The sequence below is a fragment of the Meleagris gallopavo genome, chromosome 14 (genome assembly GCF_905368555.1).
Source record: "Meleagris gallopavo chromosome 14, MGAL_WU_HG_1.1, whole genome shotgun sequence".
In the NCBI taxonomy this organism is placed as follows: Eukaryota; Metazoa; Chordata; class Aves; order Galliformes; family Phasianidae; genus Meleagris; species Meleagris gallopavo.
The window spans coordinates 8,340,150-8,362,090 of record NC_139417.1 but is presented as its reverse complement, the minus strand read 5'-3'; the positions used below and the strand labels follow the sequence as shown (position 1 = coordinate 8,362,090).

At 40.7% G+C, this 21,941-nt stretch overlaps 1 protein-coding gene across 2 annotated transcripts in view; it reads left to right on the top strand.

Annotated features, from left to right (window-relative positions):
- The first annotated feature begins 350 nt into the window (after positions 1-350).
- Positions 351-21,941, top strand: part of ARHGEF3 (Rho guanine nucleotide exchange factor 3) — a 113,882-nt gene continuing 92,291 nt past the window's right edge. The window contains exons 1-2 of one of the 2 annotated variants that reach the window (XM_085236204.1): positions 352-514; positions 11,291-11,386. In XM_085236204.1, the coding sequence (XP_085092330.1) occupies positions 480-514; positions 11,291-11,386 (131 nt within the window). In that variant the 5' untranslated portion in view covers positions 352-479. Of the gene's footprint in view, positions 515-11,290; positions 11,387-21,941 lie in introns of both variants that reach the window. The other variant, XM_085236205.1, reaches the window with a different exon arrangement.

Genomic DNA, 21,941 nt, shown 5'->3' with positions numbered 1-21,941 from the left:
GTGAACGATAAACACCGTTTCCAGCACGTCTTGGTGCTTTATGGGCACAGCTGCCCAGGTCGTGACAGTGTCACCAGAGGTGTTCGAGTGCCGTGCAGATGTGGCACAGCGGGCAGTAGGCGGGCTGGGTTGGCTGTTGGACTGGATGATCTTTGTGGTCCAACCTCATGGATGCCGTGACTCTTCTGCCTCAGCACGCATCCCCGTTACCGCCCGCGAGTTTCCCCCAGGCTGTTGCCCTACCGGCAGCGGCTCTCTTGCCGTCAGTCCCGTGGGAAGGCGGGGAGCAGCGCTGCGGGGCGGACCTGTGCGGCGGAGCGGGGCGGGCTCTGGGGGCAGCGGGCGGGAACGGCCCGCGCGTCTCCTCCCAGCGCCGCCCTGACAGCCCCGCCGCCCCGCGCCCCGCCTGATCCTCGCGCCGCCGGCTGCGGCCCGACTTGGCACCGAGTCCCGGCCGGGCTGTCAGCTCCTCGAGCCGTATGCCGGGAGCCGGGGAAGAGCCGGAGGGTGCGCGGTAAGGTGCCCCTATCGGAGCGGGAGAGGCACCCAGGGTCTGCCCTCAGCGGCTGCGTTGTGCTTCGTGGGGGGGGAGGGGGCGGCACGGGGGTCCGTCTCCCGCCGAGGCCGCCGGGCGGGCGGCGGTGCGGGCCGTGTGTGTGTGTGTGAAGGCGCGGTGAGGCTGCTCGCGGCGGCCGTGCGGTCTCGTGCTGGGCGCTACGCTTGCCAACGGGCAGACGACGTTCCTTCATCCTCCGGCACTCGGAGGATCCGTTTGCGCCGTGCCAGAGCTCTGCTAACGCGGCCGGTCGCCGGGCGGGTGCCGTGCGTCCACGCAGAACTCGGTTTGGCGTAGGAGGAGCCCCGGGGCTAGGAAGCGGCCGGAGTTAAAACGTCCATAGCGGTGCGGCAGCTTTCGGAGCGGGGAGGTGAGCGGCGCGTGGAACCGCTGCGGGGAGCGCGCGGCCGTGCCGTGCTCTGTCACCGTGCTCTTGTCACCGTGCTCGGCCCGTCGTGGCGTTGACTTTCTGAAATGTTTATAAATCCGCCGGGCACGCTGTTTTAAGTCAGTATTTATTACCCGATTCTACCAAACAAAACGCTTTATTGTTCCGAACAGAATTCTCTTTTCAGTTTCCTGTCGGAGCCGCACGTACCGCTTCGCAGGGTGTCCGGACTGGTGACCCCCGCGCCTTGCCTTGCCTTGCTTTGCCCTGCCCTGCCCTCCCTGCCCCCGGGCACCGTGGCCGTTCCGGCGCCGCCCCGAGCTGCGGGGAACACGCGTGCTGCGGGGCGGGCAGCGCACCGCCTGTCCTTAAACAAGTCTGCTTTGTCCGGCTGTGCACGAGCTGACACCAGTGAGTGCTACCTGCTGGCGCTCACTTTGTTTGTTTGAACTCTGGATTAGTTCTCAATATTGGTACAGGAGCTTTTTTTCCATGTGTTAGATCTTTGTCTTCTGATACTTAAGCCAACTGACCTCTTAAATTCTGGGTATGCTAGGGTTGTATTTGCGCGCTGTGGGTGTTTAAGTTTTTGAGCAATTCCTCTGAAGAAACACGAGCGCTGTGTGGAAGAATATGTAGTAGAAGCATTCAGAATCCATATGGAGCACTTTGTGTGCGTGCATCATTCTGACATCTCGCACTCAGGTAAAAGCCATGTGCAAATTGAGAAATAACTTCAGATCTGCCACTTTGTTCCCTTTGAAGTTACAGGTGTGCGTAACGGAGGGCTGCAGGACTTGGGGTGTTGAATGCTGTTGACTTGTCAAATTTATTTGTTTGTTGTATCAGTCTCTTCATTTTATTTATTTAGTTACTTATTAATTCTTGAGGATATAAACATTGAAAGCTCACTGAAGTGTGACATAGCTTCTGTACTTTGAGGAGTTGTTCTGGTCCTTTGGAATGGTCAATTTGGAAAATTCAGAGCAGAACTGTGTTGGAAGAAAAGGTTGAAACGGGCAAAAGTACTTGGATTCACTGCACAAAGAGAAGTATTGATGTTCTGATGTTTGCATCTGTGCTTACTGGCTGGAAAAAGGTGATCTCCATGTATCCAGCTCCTACAAAGCTCTTTGGTTCTTCAGTCAGTGGTAGCTCTCGAGCTGTAAGGGCTGCTGTGGATTTCAGCTGTCTGCGGAGTCAGGAATGAAACAATGGCCATGGCCTGCAAGCCTGGCAGAGCATGGAGAGCTGTTGTAACTTCGTCATGTATGTGACTGGAAAATAAAGGACTTGCTAAGTATACTGCAGTAATCTATGGTCCACTACTATGGTAGTGCACTTAAAAAAATAAAACAAATGTAATAGCTGGAATTCTGTACTAAATAGCTATGTAGCACGTAGCTGTGATGGCCTGAATGTAACAGAGAGGATGTAAAAACAAACACCAGGTTTTCCCATCTAGTGTCAACCAGGGCTGAACATGAGGTGATAAACTGTGGAACTGTAAGCACTAACAGCTGTGAACAACATGAAGTGATATACTGGAAATGTGAACAGCAGTTGAGTCGCAGGTGAATCCTGTGCTGAACCCAGCTGTGAACACTGCAGCAGTTGTGTGCTGGTGCATCGGGCTGTTAACATCTAAACAGCACTACATGCAAGGTTATTTAATTTTTCCTTATCACATGCATGATGGGTAGCCTAGGGCTTCCAAACCTGAGCGAGTGCACTGCAGTAGGGCTGAGTTACCTGGAAGTGGTTCGTGCCTCATACAGGCTGCTGCTGGAGGAGGCCCTTGAAGGCATGGCCTGTAGTGACTGACATCCAGCCATCTCCTCCCAAATTATTAAACTGAGTAACAAGCTTCATGTTCTTTCCATTAAAAGACTGGCTTTTGCTTTTCACATCCAGCTGTTACAAATACAAACAGAAACTTTACGTACATGGTAAGGCGCCCTGTGCTGTTATTCATTCTCCTTTCTACATAGGATTAACTGTCCTCACAGCCATGCCGTGGCTTTGTAGCTCTGCACGTGAAATCAGTGTGTGGTACAACTTGCCTTCACAAAGGTTTGCCGGCTTTTGTACCACCAAAGCTTGCAGAAACTTGGAAAGCTGGCAGTCTTTATCAGGACTTGTGTGGTTTCAGCAGAGCCAAGAGCAGCTGCTGTGCTGGTATCATCTCTCAGGCATTCTTCTTGTACATCTATTTACTTTTAACACTTCAGCATTTGCCTACAATAAATTTTCAGGAGAAAAAAAATAACTCGGAGAAGAGCACACCCATTGTGTTTATCTCTAGCATGTCAGAATTCTACTGCTTTTATTTCAACTATTTCAATGTGTCCAGTTAGTATTGTCCCAGAAGGTTCTGTCTTGACTGTCACCTTTGTTCTGAAGATGACAAAGACCAATTGTTTGGGCAGTGCATGTGTTAAGGGTGACTGGCAGCTTCTGCCTGTATATGGCCTTAACTGAAGGATCCTGCCCTGTAGCTGGGAGAGGTGAGAGGCACGTGTGGATTGCCCACAGCCCAGCACTTAGAGCCATCAGCCTCTGCTGGGTGCATCCTGAACCTGGTAATGTGTGTGGATAGCAAAGTTCTTGTCTGAGTCTAAGCCTTGAAATATTTTGCCTGCATTAATAGTTGCTATCAAAATTAGCTACTTGTCGATGCTCCACAGGTACATAATTAATATCTTAGAACAAATCCCCTCAAGCAAGTTGATTACTATGTGGAAAGATAATCTTGCAAGCTCTCCCATGTAGCTTTGAGTATGAAGCATGCTTAGCAACTTGGGTGAAAAACACTAAAGGCTGAAAAAGTAATTTTAGTGCAGTACAGCTTTTGCCTGATGTTAATAAATTTAATAAATAGTAAAAAAAAAAGAAAGCAAATCAACTTGACAAACTTCAGTGACGTGGAACTGTGCAGCAATCTTGAATTAGACAATCATGATTATTAAGATAATAGGCTGACAAGATGAGAGTTTTAATGTTAGGGAGAAGACCTGACACCCTTCCCGGCAGATAAAATTTGAACATGTTACAGTTCCCTGGAAACAATCACTCTGATTAAAGGGAAAAGAAGTTGTGCTTATATCAACTCTGATCCTGTTTCACTTAGCTTTTATTCTCAATTAAAAAAAAAAAAAAAAAAGAGAACAGACCGTTTTATTGTGAGAGGCTGTAATATTTTGAAAGGAAGAGAAGAACATGAAAACATGTGGCAGCAGTTGCGCTGCTTTGACGCTGGGCCACTGCACACTGAATGTGTTCTTTCTTTTTTTCTCAGTCTGCTGTTACTATGGGGAAAAAATACTTTCCTTCAATGCAAGCTTCAGAAAATTCCTTTTCTTTTTGTTTAATAAATTGTCCCTTAAATTTATTCAGCTTTGTTTATAGCTAAACAAATAGTTTTGCTGTCTGTATGGCTTTGTAACATGTATTCTTTACAGGAACATCACACAGTTATTTCTGGGAATAGCTTGTCCACAGATTAAAAAAAAATAAGTAGATAAAATAATTGTCATAGATAAAATCTTTGTCATTGTTGCGACTTCTGAATAAGCACTTTGTGTTTGCTCTCAAATTCAGACGTTTGAGGTGGATAGAGTTAAATTCATCTCAGAAGTCGCTTGCTGCATGAGTCATTGAATTGGGAACATAAATACTGCTAATCTTTGGAAAGAGCTTTTCAACATTGTTTTGCTGCATAGTGTCAAATGCGAAACACAGAGCAGAAAGTTTAGCATGAAAGTAGTTGGATTCACATTTGGAATCATAATATATGAACCAAATCAGTGCAAGTTTTTGCCCCTTTTTTCTTTGTAAACAGACTGGCAATAAATCTGCAGCAGAATGACAATGTTGTGCTTTGTTTGCTTGCTTTGTTGACAAGAAATTAAAAAAAAAAAAAACTTGGAAAGGGGAAAGGGAAATAAAAAACTAGGGAAGGGGAAAAGGGCAGAGAAATAGTGATGGGGGATTCTTCTTGCTCGTTGGTGGAATGGATAGGTTGTTTTGTTCAGTGCCTGGTGCTGGAAGTGTTAGGAACATCTGGATCTTTTGGTCTGCAGAGAAGCAAGCTTCTTTGTCTATGACATATGTAACAGCAATGACATGAAATTCTTTGATCTCTGTTCACTAGAATGCAGCGCTTAGTGCTCTGTGAATTCTGCTAAACGATACTAAGAAAAGTTTCTTCTCAGAAGGATGCCGTGTGTTTGTGGCGGGTCGGTGGTTGGACCAGGTGGTCTGAGTGGTCTTTCCAACTTTAGTGCTTGTATGGTTTTTAATTCTGTGTGCACCTTCTGCATTTTAAATCTTCTGTTGAGAATGTTCTGTTCCAATCTTTGTGAACATTTCTTCATGCTGGAGTTTTTACATGAACAGATATGAGAGGTTTAGTTGTGGGTTACAAAGACACTGAGCACTGAAACATTGAAGAATTCCTTTTCTTTATTGATACAACGATCAATTACCATCCATAAAGTTAACAGCAAAGCTCTCAGGTGTTCCGTCTGTGCTTCCATGCTATTAAAGTTTCTCAGGGCCCAGCTCTTGATGGTTTTGCAGGTCAGACAGAATGGGGTGAGTCCTTGCTTTTCTCTTTTTTTTCCCCACTGATAGGCACTGTTAGCAAAATCTGCTGCTACGCAGAATAAATTAAACCAGCAGCCTGAATTCTTCCATAACGTATTTTTCACAGCAGTAACCAGCTCTGGAAAATCTGTGTTCCTATTTTGGGAATGTAACATTGTGTGCACATACCTGATCCTGGTTTTTCTGGTGTTGGTGTCTCGATATATCAGCATATGTTAACAGTTCTGAGAGACATCTGTGTTGTAGCAACCTTCTCTTTTCAATGATGGTAATGATGGTAAATCATTGGTAAATTTCTCCATCTTTGAAGGTCATCTGAGATGGGTTGTAAACATCTTCCTTTTCTTTTGGCTTTTTTGAGGGGGAAAAGAACGAAACCTTAGTAAAATAAAGGACTGGTCCTGTTGGGAACAGCATCTTGCAGTAGGTTTTATTTCTGCAGCGTAGAACACTGTCTGTATCTGCGTTCTGGCTTCAGCCCGGTGTGAATTTGTGTTTTTATTGTTTTTGTCTTGTACTTTTCAGTCGACTTTGTGCTGAGAAGAAATATAACATTCATGCTGTTTCAAAAGTAAATGCTATCTTTTATGTAAGACTGAATAGAATGTCTGCCTGCCTATAGCAAGTGTGGGTATGTGGGGAGGGAGCCAGACTCAGTGCTTGCTGCAAGTCAGGGGAGAGTTACATTATGTTAGAGCTTCTCTATCATTTGGAGAGTTTTAATGGAACCTCCAAATACAGACTGAAGAGTTACGTGCAGTGCGTGCAGTTCTCTGAGCTACTTCCACCACATAAAACCTTCCAAATATCTTTGTATAAAACTTATCTCCTCTTCTGAAGAGAACAGTAGTGGATGGCATTTAACAAGATGCTTCAAGGAGGGGAATAAAAGCCTTCTAAAAATACGTTTTCAAAAAGGTCCTCCCAGACCTCCTCCTTTAGTGAATCACGTGTGTTTTTAAAGTCTTAAAGCTAAGTAATGGCGTGTGATGTGTTTGCCGAAGTCAAAATGCACATGAAATAAGCACAGTGTGTGTATGTGATAGGTATGCTAGGCTCAGGTTGGAGTGGCTCTGCAATGGGAAGTTTCTCAGTCTGCTGCTCCCAGCTGTAGGCAGGAGAAACGCTGCTCACGTGCTTCTTGAGTTCTCACTCTGGTTTTACTGAAGTGTGCTTCAGTGATAACAAGTTCTTGGCAACGGCAGTATTTGAACACACCAGAAAAGTCAACCATAAAGGGTTGATTTTGGTACTCGTTGGTATGCAGTTGAATAATGAAGCTCATTTTGAAGTTGCAGTCAGCCCTTCAGTGAGCTGTTTGCCAGAGGCAATCTCCTGGTTAGCAGCTGATGCTACGGAGGTGTGATACTGTGTGCCTGGAGATGTGACTTTGCAAAAAAACAGTAGGGCAGCAAATGCACTTGTTACTAGAAATGAAAGCTCTGTGCAGCTTTCTAAGGGATTGGAACATCATCTCTTTAAAATTCACGGTGCTGTGATGCACAGTAGCTAATTAGTACTCTCTTGTTCAAGAAATCTGTTTGAGAAAGTGCCGGTAACGCTGAGTCCTCTTTGCAGTAGGTGCACATTACTGTGCTGCTGTCACCTTTCTCCTCAAAGGGAGCACTCACTGTTCCTGCCTTAGGGTTCAGTGAAACTTTTTAGGGAGTTTTTATCAGCCAATTATAACAAGATACTGCATCAACAAGGATAGCATTCAGGTGGAGGTAAGGAGCTGTGGGAACAGGTTTTATTGGAAGATATTTGTTAGTTTCACTTTAACTGGAGTGAATAGCAGTTGAGGGATACTTTAATTTTTAACTACCATGCTGTGTCTTACTTGCCCAGAGGTACAAACAGGGAGTGCAAAAAGGCTTTTATCCTGTGGGTCAGCGATTCACTTCGTAACAGAAGCAAAGAAGGAAAATGGGCTTTGTGTAGGGGGAAGTGATTAAATGCTATTTCTCCCATTACAGGCTAGTTGGAGCCCAAGAAGTGTTTTGGTTTCTGCACTTGTTGAACCTTCTCATCTTTACTGCTCAAATGATCCCGCAGTGCTGATCTGTGCACATGTTTGGATTGGAGGCTTGTATATTGTGTTATACCAGATCCCTTTTTTCTTTTCCCCCTTATTTTTGGCCATTTAAGGGAAACTGCAGAATTTCCAGAATAAAATCTAAATATAAACATGAAAGTATATTTAAATGTAATGCTTTTCCACTCTTGAGCCAATGGCTTACCTCTGCTAGACTTTTCTCTGCAATTACGTATCATAAGAATCCACTGTAAGGCAGATGGACTGCAAATGTGTCAGGCATTCCAAACTGGTGATTTTTCATGAAAGATAAATGCTTTTCTTTGTGGAGACAACTTCTAGGAAAATTTGGGGTTGCATGCTTCTTGCAGGGTGTTCTGGTATGGTACATTTGTGGTATCCCTTGACAGGCAGGATGGATGTTTCTTCAAGGCTGTTGCCTCAGTAAGATAGTGACAGTGCTGTTAAACATAGCTGCTATAAATGAAGTCTTTGACGTTGTTTTCCTTTGTTTTCATCCTGGAATTGCCTTTTGCCCACTTCCTCCTATTAAATCAGAGTATGATCTCCAGGACAGCACTTAATTAAAGTGCACGTGGCTTATCTGCAATAGTCAATGCTCAGTGTGCAAACAGAGAAACAGAACACATCTTTAGCAGAGTTTCTTAAACTGATATTTACTGACTTGCTTTGGCACCTGGCTTCACGTTAGGAAGGGGGAAGATGATTTACTTTCCTTCTTCAAGTTTCATCATGTGTAGTGCCTGTGCCACAAAGTGCAAGTCCAAACAAGTGGTGGATGGTGATACAGAAAGAAGCACCTATGAACAGTGTATTGTTGCTTTTTTTTTTCCTTAACTCTGTTCTTTTGCTTCTTGAATTGAGTTTAATTTTTTGGGATGTTATTAGTGGGAGTTCATTTCTGGGTTTACTTTTAATGCTCTGACTGAATAATAAAACAGTATCTCCTAAACAAAATTCCATTTTGTCAGTATTAGCTTTTATCTTATGCGGTTCAAATTTAAATATTCATGATGCTTTGTGAAGTATATTTTCTTCTATATCCTATAATAGAAAGATTGTGTTTTTATTTTAAAAATAGTTATTTCTTCTCAAGAGGGTCTCCGAGTAGTGCCTGGCACAGCAACAAGTCAGGATAGACCCTGCAGGCTGAGAATTCTTTGTGGAAATGACTGAGAAGTAGTAGTGATATTTGATGCTTATGGCCTTGGAAATTGCAGATAAATGCTAGTTTTCCATTTGTCTTAGAACCTAAAAACTTCTGGTATTCGACACGGCCATAAACTTGTCAGGGATGTGGAGATCAGCTGTTTAATTAGCTGCTGCTCCTGGTAAAGGCTGAACTAGGACCTGTGCGGGCCTGTTTCAGCATAGCACGAAGAATCGCTGATTATTTTGCAGAAGCCGGTCTGACTCCTGGCTGTTGACCTCTGAGGTGTGAAGAAGTGCTGCTGCATGGCAGTACCAGTAGGTGCCCGGTGCCGGGGCTGTAACAAGCTCCTCCAGCTCCCATGGCAGCAGGGAGGAAAGTGTGGTTTGCAAGAGCTGGCTGGTGCAGGCAGAAGGTGCTGAGGACGCTGGTGGTTTCTGCTGCAGTGGGCAGGGGTCTCGTGCTGGGAGCCAGTGCCTGGCTGCTCACTGCAGGAGGGGCTGCTGGGCACAGTGATGTTTCCCATCCTCCTGCTGGTGGCAGCTGAGGAAGGTGTCCGTCTGCCCTGGTACCGGGAAGCAGCTGGGCCTCTCCTTCACGTGTTTAACTGAAGAGTGAATTTGGACTTGAAGCTGTACAGTGTTACTGATGATTTTAGATGTTAGACTGGGAATGTGAGGGACATGGGAAGTTTGACAAGATCTATTCTTCTCTGTATTACTGTACCTTATTTTCCTTGTGGAAAGTGAGGGAGCAAACTGGGTTTATTCCATGTATCGTTTGTTTTCTCTTTGATGTGTGTCAACCTTTATTATCAGTTGTTCTGAGAGTAGTTGGAGTCATAGTAACTTGTATCATTTTTTCTGTCCTCTGCTGTGATTCCTGTTTCAACACTGAAGTCTCAATGCTGAGCTGTGTGTGGAGCATTTGCTTTCAAGGGTGGAGAAGGGAGTGATGAAAATACTTTCTTAGTCATAGATTAAACACTTGTACTTCTGGTACGCTGCTAGCTCACCACTGTCAGTACAGGGTGTTTTATTTATTATTTTTCTGGAATGGCAACCTTGTGGTTTTGAAACAATTCTTTCAGCTTCCAAGTTTGCAAATGAACGGATTACTTTTAATCTTCCTCTTAACCTTATTAGTCTTATTAGCTTGGGTGACCACAAGAGGAGATGATGCTCTTGCTGCATAACTGGCATGAAATTGCTCCCTAAAAGAGAGGAACTTTGCAGAAGATGCTTAAGTCTAGACTCCTGCATTGTTCCTTCAGATTATCTATAAGAACAACTGCCTTCTTCCTGCATTGCTGAGGACTAAAGAGGCATGGAATTTAATATTTCAGTCAGGGCTGAATTGAGGTTGCTGATTTGGGGGACTTCTTTCCAGCAGCGTGCTTGTTGGGGCTCTTATATGGCCCTACTTGGTCAGAATTTTGAAACAAAGGCTGATGTTTATTTCCAAGTGTGTGTTTTGTGAAGATTGGCCTAACCTGTGTGCCCATGATGGGCCATGTGCTGTAGTCATCCCTTGCTGGCTGTGGCTGTGGACCCTGTTTCCATGCAGCTTGAAACAGTTTTCTAATGTTTCTTTATACCTTCTTACAGCAGTTCTACTATCTTAACTACAAAACATGCTGTGCTTGCTATGTTCTAGTAGATTAATTAATACACAGTTTAACTTGTTCTCTGTTAATCTGTGAAGTTTTTTTTTTAATCATAACGGAGACCAGGTGTGAAGTCAAATTCGGAGTCTCAAATTCAAGAAGCCTGTTTTTTTTCTTTGTTTTAAAAGCAAAAAACCCACATAGATAGGTGTAAGAATTTCTGTTAAGGTTGTGGATCTTGTTACCAAAACATAGCAGTGTCTCAATGTGGAATTAATCTGGTTTATCCAGAGATTGGTTGGTTCTTATCACGTGAGTCATTTAATCAGAGCATGTTTGGCCATACAGACCTCTTAGAAGCACTGTAGATTGGGAATTACTGTTTCCAGCATTTGAATATCTGTGCTGTTTTTGCCACTTCAACCATGAGTGAATTGTAATTTTCTGCAAATCAGCTGAGGTATGATCTTTAGCTACTGAAATAAGGATCTTAAGTTATTAGAATATGCTCAAAGGATCTTTAAATATCCACAATTCATTTTTTCTCCCCAGCGTTGTGTGGATCCTTCTACAACAACACTAGCTCTGACTGCTGCTCTCAATTAACATAACTGACATTATGCATGGCCCTGGATAGGGGCTTGCTGACATCAACTCTGCTGGCCTCCGTTCAGAAAAGTAAACAAAAGACAATCAGTGTTGAGTTTGGCATAACTAGCAAGTTCACAAAACTGCCAAATCCTTCTCAGTGTATTCATCCAATTAATCCCCTTGATTTAGGAGATTTACTTAAGTGAGTAAAAAGCAGTGTATTTGGTCTTAAAAGTGTTTGTACTAAGGTTGGGGTTTTCTAGTGAATTAGTAAATGCACATTCTTCACTTACATTCAGGTTTTAATAATGATTGTTTTTGTTGTACCTTTGTAGAAAAAAAATGAATTCTGAAAGCTCTGCGCTTACCATGAGTAGTCCTGCCTTAATAAACCAGTGTGCCAGAGGAGGAATGGAAGAAGAAAAAGTTTGGTAAGGAAGCTTTACTTCTCATTTTCTGAGAGGTTAGTGGATGGTAATATTGAGGGATTTTGTTTTAAAAAATAAGTTAAAGAATTGTTTGTGTTATAAATATTCACATTGATTATTTTGTATTATTTAACAATAGAAGGAAAAAGGGGGAAGAAACTCTTATTGTTTTTGAATTCTTAGCAGATGACCATGGGACTGTCAGGGGGATGGGCAATGGAAAAACTCCTGTTCACTTCAACAGGGCACCAGTTGTGCTTGTGGAATCTTTCACATATGGCAAATGTCTTAATCTCCCAATGCTGTTGTTACGCTTATGCTCTATTAGTAGTAGCCCTCAAAGTGCTGTACAGTTTAGAAATCGGGCTTGTGGTTTCCTGAGGTTGTGGCCCAGGAGACATTAAAATGTCAATAGTTTCTATTGTTGATCAAAAAGATTTATAGTGAAGGAGCAACAGTGAAGTTCAGTGGTAGATGTGGTAAACTCATACTTCAGGACAATTTCTTTGTGAAAACTGCCACTGACTGCAATTTTAAGCACCTTGTTTGATGTTGTCATGAAGAGAGCTGTGCTGGGAAAGCACTGAGGCTATTTTGGCTGTGTTACTGGGAACCCTTTATTGGGAGCCTGCTGATTTTACTTGCTGTTGTTGGGCTGAGCTAGGATTTTGTCACACTGCTTATTTACCACATAGATAGCAAACTCATACAACAAAAAAAACATGGTGCCCATATATTTTTCTAGTCTGAGAAATATTAATTAAAAGCTCTTTCTGTTAATGAAGCAAAGAAATGCTAGCAAATTAATTTTGTATTTCATGCTGGATGCCTTTCAAGAAATAATGTAGAATCTTGTTTGTTTGTTTGTTTGTTTGATGTGGTACTCAGGTACCACATAGTCATAGCACTTGGAAAGTAATTACGTTTTTAGAACTTTTCCCACTTCTATTACCATTCCTGGAACATCCTCAAAGTTAGAAACACTTTCAGGTGAAGGAGAAGAATATGGAAAACGTGAGAGCTTTTCCCTGTGCTGCGCTGGGGGGTGGAGATTTGATATGTACTGTCCTTTATCTCCTATTGTTTTATATTCTACTTGTGGTATTGAGCAGTAGGATTTCATTTTCATCATGGCATTCCCTTGTAATGCTTCATAGCAGTTCTTAGTAATGTTGACTAAAATAGCAGGAGAGTACAATTTATGTTACCAAGTATTAGAGCATCTCAAGTAATTGAATTGTATGATTTGTTACATGTTTAATTGACCATAAAGAAAGAGATGCAAAATAGCAGAATTTACGTGTCTGTTAGGTTATGTGAGTGGTATAAAGAGCCAGGTTATCACCTAGTGTAAATTGTGGGGCCTTTGGTGATTTCCAAGGAGCTTAGAATATTAAAGCCAACTTTAGGCACGATTCATATATTCCAAAAAGACTTTTCAACCTATGTATGAGCCAGCAATGCTACTTGTACTTTCTCATCGTGTAAAGAAAAATCCTATTAGTTAAAATATCACGTTTGCAATCTGTGCATTTTGTTTAGTTAGGCTTTTGACTTGGGAAGCTGAATAGCAGCCTGATGCGTGCCGGCTGTAACAGAACGCGGGATGTCACTGCCCTGGGTTCTGTACTCTGTTGCTCAGCCATTCACTGTTTGCAGTAAGCATAATGGTGAAAATTTCATCTATGGCTGCATGGAACTCATCTGAAGTTTTGAAAAATCTTACATGTCTAATTTTTTTTACTTGTGGAGATTTTTTTACTATTAGAGCTGGATAAATGCTATTCTCACCAGCCTAATGAGGAGAAGTTTTGCATCATTACTGCATCATGCATTTATTATTTTGCATTTTCTGATTCTTCAAATGGTCTAAATTATTCAGTCAAGTCAGAAGTCTTTGCAGTGCAAAAGCCGCAGGAAAGGCCTCTTCTAGCATTTAAACCTGACTTATGATGCATGTAATGGCTTTGATCTTGTATAAGACCTTGTATTTGGGAACCTTAGAAACAAAGGAAAGAGGAAGTAATTGGCTGACTGGTTCTCACTCACAGCCAGAAGACAAAGGTCTTTTTTTGTCATATAAATTATCACTAAAATGTGAAAAACTTAATGCTATTTTATTTTTAAATGTGACCAGTAGGCAGATCCTCTTACCTCAAGGACACAAACATTATGCAACAAATTTGTGGCGGAACTATCAGTAAAGTTGGTATACTGTGAAGTTTTCTTATGTGCTGTAACCAAAGATATGTAAGTTGTGTGGATTTTATTACATACTTTGCTCACTAAAAGCAGGGCGCATTTGTTCAGGTGGTAGGTATAAATTGTTTTTATTTTGTTCCATTCCCTAAGGTTGGGATCTCTCATATATTTATGCTTTGTTTATAAATCAAAGGTGATGTTTTAATGACTGGCAGTGAATGTTCTATACTTCTAAGTTACCTACTGTATGGTATCCTGTTTTAAATAAAGCTACCATAAATTCTTTCAGCATGACATTTTTATGCTGGAGATAGTTTAGAGGATAAATTATAAAATGGAAATAACAGTTTATGAAATGTTTTTCTCCCCACTTATAGAGGATAGTAAAACAATAGAAGATGAAGTATAGTTGGTACTAGCTAGATAGAATTGTTAGTTCTTGGGAAGGAGTGTGAAAAGGAACCACTCAACTTCAGTCTCACAAAGAATAATAATGGATGTTGAGAATTCTTTGGTGTGAGTACTTTACTGACTATAAAGAATACATCTGAAACCTTATCTGCTTTCTTTCCTTAGAGCTGATGTCAGAAAAGAATATAATCTGATAAGTGATGGGAAAGTTTCTGAAAAATAAACAATCAAATTTGTAAGGAAGTCAGTTACTGTGGGATGCTTGAATTCAAGAAATACCTACTTGTAAATTTGCATGTTCTAACTAAAAATACTTATCTGCAAGTAAGAATAATCGTTATGGATTAAACTGAATTCCTACTGTGAGTTAAAAATATGTGTTAAATGGTTCATCACTGTGGGGAGGGAGAGAGGAAGGTGAAAGAGACAAACGTTCCGGTTTTCCTTCTGGCAAAGAAGAGTTGCTGTGGCCATTGGAGATGTTATCCTTGCCCACCACGGCCTGCTGCCCATAATGCTGTGAGGCAATGAGAGCACTGCCCACTTTCCAGTCCGTTCTGTGTTCTTGCTTCTGTTGGTGTCTCAGCTGAAAATTCTCTTCATTCCTCCTCCTTTCTCTGCAGTGCCAAGTAAAAGATATTTCCAGTGGGAATGTATGTTGAGTGTAACATCTTTCCTTCAAGTAGCAATCCTTCAGGGCTGATCATCATTTCTTTTTGCAGCTTTTGGGTTTGTTTTTTTTTGAGGGGGGGAATATTTACAGAAACGTATGAGAAAACAGCTCCCATTTAGAGCTTACAGGTTTTTGCTTTTAAACTTTGTACAATAGATGTAAATCTCTTGGATTTACAGCTGGTTAGATGCAATTTGTTGGCATGAATCTGAACTACAAAACTAACTTCTGAAAATGCCAGCTGTACCTGACACCTGAGCAACATTTTGCTGAAGGCTGATACAGAGTGGAAGGGAAATCTGTTGAAAAACCTGGATTTTTTTTTCCCCCCAATGATTGATGTAAATTTTTGAACTGCTCAACAATTCAGTTGCCTGCTTTTAGAAGGAAAATCTAAGTTATATTTCTGTTTCTTCAAAATTTTGCATTAGGCTTTCATTGAGTAGAAATAAGCATTCTAATTGCAGAAGGACTACAGAGTTACATTTGATTAGCTTAAGTGTTATATTTCTCTGCAGTTATTACTGCCAAGTTCATAAGAGAGCAAGCAATGGAAAAGCTACCTCATTTGTTTCAAAGTCATTGAGCACCAGAGCAGCCTTTAGTAGCAGTTTGAGCTATCAAGGCTGATGTATTGTGGCAGATTAAAATTGCATGAGGGTAAGTGGTAATAACACGTTAAACCATTGTGATCATTTTTGCAATGATCTCTCTTCCCCTTTATGTTGTATACTCCTTTATAAATTCTGCAACTGCATTTCATCAGTGTTTTGCACGTGCTTTGTGTGGTACCACTGCAAGATAAAGGTTCATTGAATTCTCAAGCTTGCAATGCTTCATTTGCTTCTGTGGCTTTCTTCCCCCCTAACGAATGTAATCAAGATTACAGCAGCAAAAAAATGCTGTTAGCAGGAATAGTGTGACTGCTGTAAATGTCTGATAACTGGAGGGCACCACAGCAGAGTTCATGCATAAACCAAATTCAGCAGTTCTTGGTAAGCAAAAATACTGAGAAATCCAGCTGATACTATTTATGTTATGACCATTTGTTATGTGAGCTACCATGGAGCAACGTTTGTGCAAATGAAGACGCAAGAGCCTTGAAATTTTAGAAACTACTGATTTGGCAGATTCTCAGATTCTTTATGTTGAAAATTGCAAGAAAGGAACTAAAGATAAGAGAGCAAGTGGGAACTATGTCAATTAATGTTGCTTAGTACGAAGCTAGCTGGCTGGCATGTTGTTTTCAAAACAAATGTGCAGGGGAATTGGAAGATATCCAGTTTTTGTTATTGTGTGTGGATTTATAATGTGTTTCCTCTAGTCTGGAAGAAATCTTGGTAGTCAATTCTGTATCTGTTTACATAGGAATAAGTCAGAAAGTATTTCAGCTGTTTAAAATTAATAACTGAAATGTGTGTTTCTGTATCTCTCCCAGACGGGGAGAATTTGAGGTGCCTTGTTTTTCTTACTCTGTCTTCAAATACTCTTCCAGTTACTCAGTTGCCTTTTTCTCTGACAGTTATCATCATTTCTAGAGCAAATCTCTCTGAAAATGACCTTTTTCATGAATCTTGGAATAAGTAAATCTATGACTTTGAACCTAACTAAGCTACCATTGTTATATTTGGCCTCTGGTTCATTCTGACAGTCTGTATATTGATGACTTGACTTTAACTGAATTGTCGAACTTTTGGTTGTTTTTTGTTTTGTTGTTGTTGCTTTTCTGTAATGCCTATGTTCCTATAATTCTCTGGTTGTGGGTGCCCCATCCCTGGAGGTGTTCAAGGCCAAGTTGGATGGAGCTCTGGGCAGCCTGGTCTAGTGTTAAATGCGGAGGTTGGTGGCCCTGCCTGCAGCAGGTGGGTTGGAGCTTTATGATCCTTGAGGTCCCTTCCAGCCCAAGCCGTTCTATGATTCTGTGATTCTCTGTTTCGTATTTCTTTTTGGATACAGAGATACTGGTGCTAGTCTTGGCTGAGATACTATTGGTGTGCAAATAAGTGCTAAATATTTTATATGCCAATTTGAACTTGGAATCTCTGTCCTTTATGAAGTGGGGTGTGTTTCATCAGGGGTTTGAATTACAGTCATATGTTGTCTTTAAACTTGTATAGAAGTATAGTTTGCTTTCTGATAAGTTAACTGTAGAGAAATTCTTGACAATTTGCAACTATTAGTTTTGGTGACTTTTGGGCAAACTGCTACTGAAAGTCTAGTCTGTATACTAAGAAGGAAAAAAACCTATGCACTGAACTTGGGTATTACAAAGACTGATGGTAAAACCAGCTCCATAACTGCATCCATTGAAAGAGAAAATCCTACTGTCTTAAGCAGTATGCATGGCACCCTTCTCCAGCAGCAGCTGATGTGGTGCGTGTCACTGCCTTGTGTCACTCAGTGGCTGTGCAGCCCTGCTGGGAGGTACGGCCAGCTGTCTGCCTACATGTGGCCATATACTCATGTCGAAGTCACAGTTTTGGACAGAGCAGTCCTTTCAGCACAGCACTGTCTGCCTGAGGGCTAGATACTGTTACAACACATTGTACTGCTATTTAAGGAAAGAGAGAAAAGGACATGGAGAGGGAAAATGATCGTTTTTCATGGCGCTGTCTTTGGGATACTAAAATTCTGTCCATTTGCTGTGGTTGTGTTTTCAAGGCCAGAAAGAGGGAAGCACATCATGGAAGTCCAGAGGCTCAGGGATTTATGAGCTGCCTGGTTTTTTGTACCCACCTGGCTTCTGCAGTTCTTAAAACTAGACCAACTCTCAATGGAGGAGTGCTGAATGCAGCAGGGGATCTATGCCTTGCTCCCAATCAAATCTCATTTATGTAATTTGCTCCTTTAGTCAACTGTGTGCTGTTGCATTTGATAATAAGGCCATCAGCATTTGCCAGAAACAAGTAGGCAGGAAAATGTTGTGTTCTGTTCTGTATTCCAGAAAAGAAGTATTTTGGGTGTTTTCCATTTTCTTTTTCAGTGGTCTGAGTTCTTACTCAGTTCTCCTGTGTTTTATTTGTAAAAAGGAAAACAAAACAAATCAAAACCAGCAATGGCCTTCTGTCTATGATTTTGGGTAAGTCATCCAAGGCTACAAATTCTTCAAGCGTGAAGGTTTTCCAAGAATTTACTTGTTACTTATTCTCTCGAGTCATGTTATTTTAAACTAGTGTGATCATCCAGAATGTGGGATCTATATATGAAAATATGACCCTTTTCATGTTGACTATTGGGATGAATTTTTGAAGCAATCGCTGAGGCCTGCCAGATATCCCATCAATAGGAAAAAAATAGTCATTTTAGTCCAAATTCCAATTCTCCATCTTGACAATCCAAACCATTTAAAAATTATTTTAATGGGACCCAGTTCCTAATGCTTTTTGTAATTCTGAATTTTTGCTCTGAGCAATTAGTAATGATTTTTTAACTTAGTGGTAGTTACCCAGAAAAGCTTGTGTGAGTTAAAATAAATGCAAACTTTTGTCAGCAAAGAAGAATAGTATTTCTTACTGTTAGAAATGATTGTTGAAGACAGTAATGCTCTTCTTGGTTTTTTGGTTGTTTGGTGCTTGTCTGTCTGTTTCTCTAGGCAAGGGATGTGGTGTACTGTGGAAAAATATTTAATAATGCCATTATTTGCCATCACCTTTGTTGTGCCAGTAGTGTATTGAGCTGTTCTGTGAATTAAATGGAAACAATTTTGATTAAAGTAAATGTCCCTTTGGGAAAGCCAATTTTTGTGTAGCACAGCCCTACAAGTAGCTGTTCAGCACAGAGGGTGAAAATCTGCAGTAAGGAGTAGAATAGTGATCAAGAAAGTGGGGAGTTGCAGGGTTTGGTCACTTTTCTAGAACTTCTTGCCAAAGCTGCTGATTTTCTGCTAAGATAGAAAACTTCTATGGAAAGAGAAACCTCAAAGAAATTGACTGGATTTCATACTTCTGTAATTAATCATAATGAAAAAAAAAGGTGAGCTAAGTGGATAAAACCATCCTTCTGATCTTTATTTTCAGTGCTGCTTCATACCTATATCCTGGTATGCTTTTTTCCTAGGATTTGTAAGAGTTCTTTAGGTTTAGCATTACTATTTTGAAAGAGTAGAAAAAGATTTCTGGCTTCAAAGATATACATGCAGTATGTAGCTAAGTGATGAAAAGAAAGAGGTGGGCTTGTGTAGTGGTTCAGTATGGGTTTGTTATGCAAATTTGACTTCAATGCAATATGAATCTATAAGGATTTGTGAAGCCAGCACAAGAATGATGTATGCCCACTTCAAAGACATTTTTCTTCTTAGAATTGAATTGTTGTTGTCAGTTCTTAAGTATTGTACACAACGTGTCACAGAAAGATGAAATTGATAAAGTGAGAATGCATACTTTGTTTAATAGTGTGAATGCTGTTTAGTTCTGTTTACTTCACTAAGACTAATTCACTGCAAAACTAACCTGAGTGAATTTTTAAGAAGAGTGAAACTTTAAAGCTTTTCTGCTGAGAAGAAGACTAGAGTGCTGAAAGCCAAGAAGTTGGTTGTCCTACCTCAAACACTGTGTTTTCTTAGGGAGCGTGGCCTTATTTTATGTCAGAGATGATGGAAATAGAAATATGAAAGCACAGAGAAAATAAAGGAAATACTCAGTGGCTAAAGACCAGAAATACAGGTTAGCATTTAAAACAGAGAAGTGTGCACAGTGGGAGGAGGGGAATGGAAGGTAGATTTTTGTTTAGTATCTCTGTTGCGATGCTCTCCATTCCATCTATCCATAGTAGTTTCACCTTCCAAGGCTGAGCTCCAATATCAGTTGCCAAGCACTTTTTCTCACTTCTGTAACTCTAGGTTCTTAACAGCTGTTGCTGAGCTAAGCCTATTTTTAGTCACTGATTTATTTAGGACCACCAGGTTTACAATTACACAGTTAGCTTTTAATGTGATTTTATTTAATTAGGAGAAATGGTTCTACAGTGAAGCTCTGTCCAGAGGCTAGGTATCAGATCACTCCAGGAACATATGGGTTATGTTAATTTTTGCTGATTATTGTTTCAGCTGAGCTTTAAAATTTGGAAGTTCTTTCATACAGCAGAAGCAGTTACTCTGAGGTAGTGTAAAACCATGTTTGAAGCATAGTACTTCTTAAAAAATCATCTGCTTTAAAACCAAATAGAAATAACAGATTCAACTGAGATTGAGAGGGCGTTCGAACTGACATGTCTGGGACTTGCAGTGTAAATAGAAGTAAGATAGGAAGACGCTAGTGAGCAGCTGAAAATCTGCATTTTCACGATGAGGTAGTATGCAAATACTGCGTGTTAGGTACTCACCTTAGTGCATCTGATTGCTTTCACATCACCTTTAATGAAAATCAGAATGAATTATTGCGTACTATAGCTTAAAGAAAGTCAAGTACTCAAGCTGACTTGTAACTTTTGTGGGAAGTAAGGTTTAATGACATAAATCATCACAATTCTGCTACAGCTTTTGCCAGCTGCTAGCTGATGGAGGAAGAATTATGCTGGGAATTAGAGCAAGGAACAGAAACAAGTTTAACAACTTTCACTGTTTCTCCTATATCTTTGTTCTGTCAGTAAAAATGAGTCATCCTGAAGAACTGAATTAAAATGGCTCTAGTCAAGTGCAGTTCAGCTGCAGATGGTAATGATTATGAGAGGCACATACACGTTCGGAGAATACAACGTTACAGTGTTTTCAAAAAGGAAGTCTCACAAATTGCAGATTAACGCTTTAGGTAGTTAAATCTTATCTGATCTTATTTTGAGGGGCCCTGAATTAGCTGATATCTAGCAATATCTCATTGCGTAGGCAGGGAATACTCTTTTTGGAAAATCTAAGAGTATTTAGGATAGTTAACGTAATCTGACAATGATGCCAAACTATTTTAATAAAGCAGACCAATATTTTCCAGCATTCTTTATTGGTTTTAGTAATTTTTTTAGATTACTGCTTTCTGACTGAACTTCTCTGGTTAATTTAATGTCTTTTTCTTTTCAAAAAAGGAGTAGTAGAATTGAAAATTGTTATGAAGGGATGATTTGCACTGGGACTTGCTGCTTGAGAGCCAGTCACTTGAAGGAATTGAATCTTTATCCAGGAGAGCACTGAGTATGAGTCATATCAGCTTCTATAGCACACTATATAGCAGAAATGGTGAGAGATGAGAAATGCTGAAATGTTTACTGGAACAGTAGTTGCCAGCTGCTGACTGAAGTCTCATGCAGACATGAAATGGGCTTTGTAATGGAAGAAAATATTTTCCAGAGGCAAATGCAAATTTAAACATATGCTCAGGCATCATGTCTTAACAAACAACAATACAACAAAAAAATTTACTACGGATTTTATTTCCTCATCGTGGATGAGATTAAAAAAATCTTGACTGCAGTCTTAAGAAAGGTTAAGCGTGTTTGCTGGCTGGAATCTGAATCCCACAAGATGGCAGGCTTGATCTGAAAGTGATGAGAAGGCCTGTTTTCTTTACCAGACAAGTAGCTCTCTGTGCTGGGAACTTGTCAGGTTGTGGTTTGTGCTATTGTGTCCTGTGTCTAACTCCCCAGATTTATTCTAAGGCTAGAAAAAAGATATAAGCAGAGCTGCAGTTTCACTGAGATATAGCTAAGGTTGTTGTTTGTAGGTAGTACTTAGTGTTTTTTTTCTTTACAGAGGCTTTATTTGTTCTTTTTTGGTGAATGATGATCACCAGATTCCTGAAAAAAACTACCATTTGCATGTGTGGTTCTTTTGTTTCTAGGTCATGCTTTAAATTGCGTCTACTATTACATCTCTTGAAACATTTGCTACATGCTCAATTATGATTGTGTTATATTTTTATTGCTATGTCATTCTTTGTATTGCTGCTAGCTTTGGGAGTATTAGAACAAACATTTCTGAAATCCTGTGCTAGTTCCAGTTCAATGTCAAGTAAAAGCTAATGCCATCTTTGGGCTGCCCTCGGTGGTATTTTGTTTATAAATGCATACTAGTGAGTAGACTAATGACATAGCTTTTGTATGCTGACATACAAGTAAATGGAATGTTCACAAACACTGCATCAGGAGATTGAAAATATGGCTGGTTTTTAGAGTTAAAGAATATTGCAAAACTATAATTTTGATTACTTAGATTTAAGGAAGAACTAACAAAGAATGATCAGCCCACTGGTTTCTTCTTCATGCCTTACAGATGGGGCATATCAGTAAAATCTAGAAAAAAAAGAGTTGAATAATGTGAGAGTCACTTTGGGCTTTCAATGTTAGTCA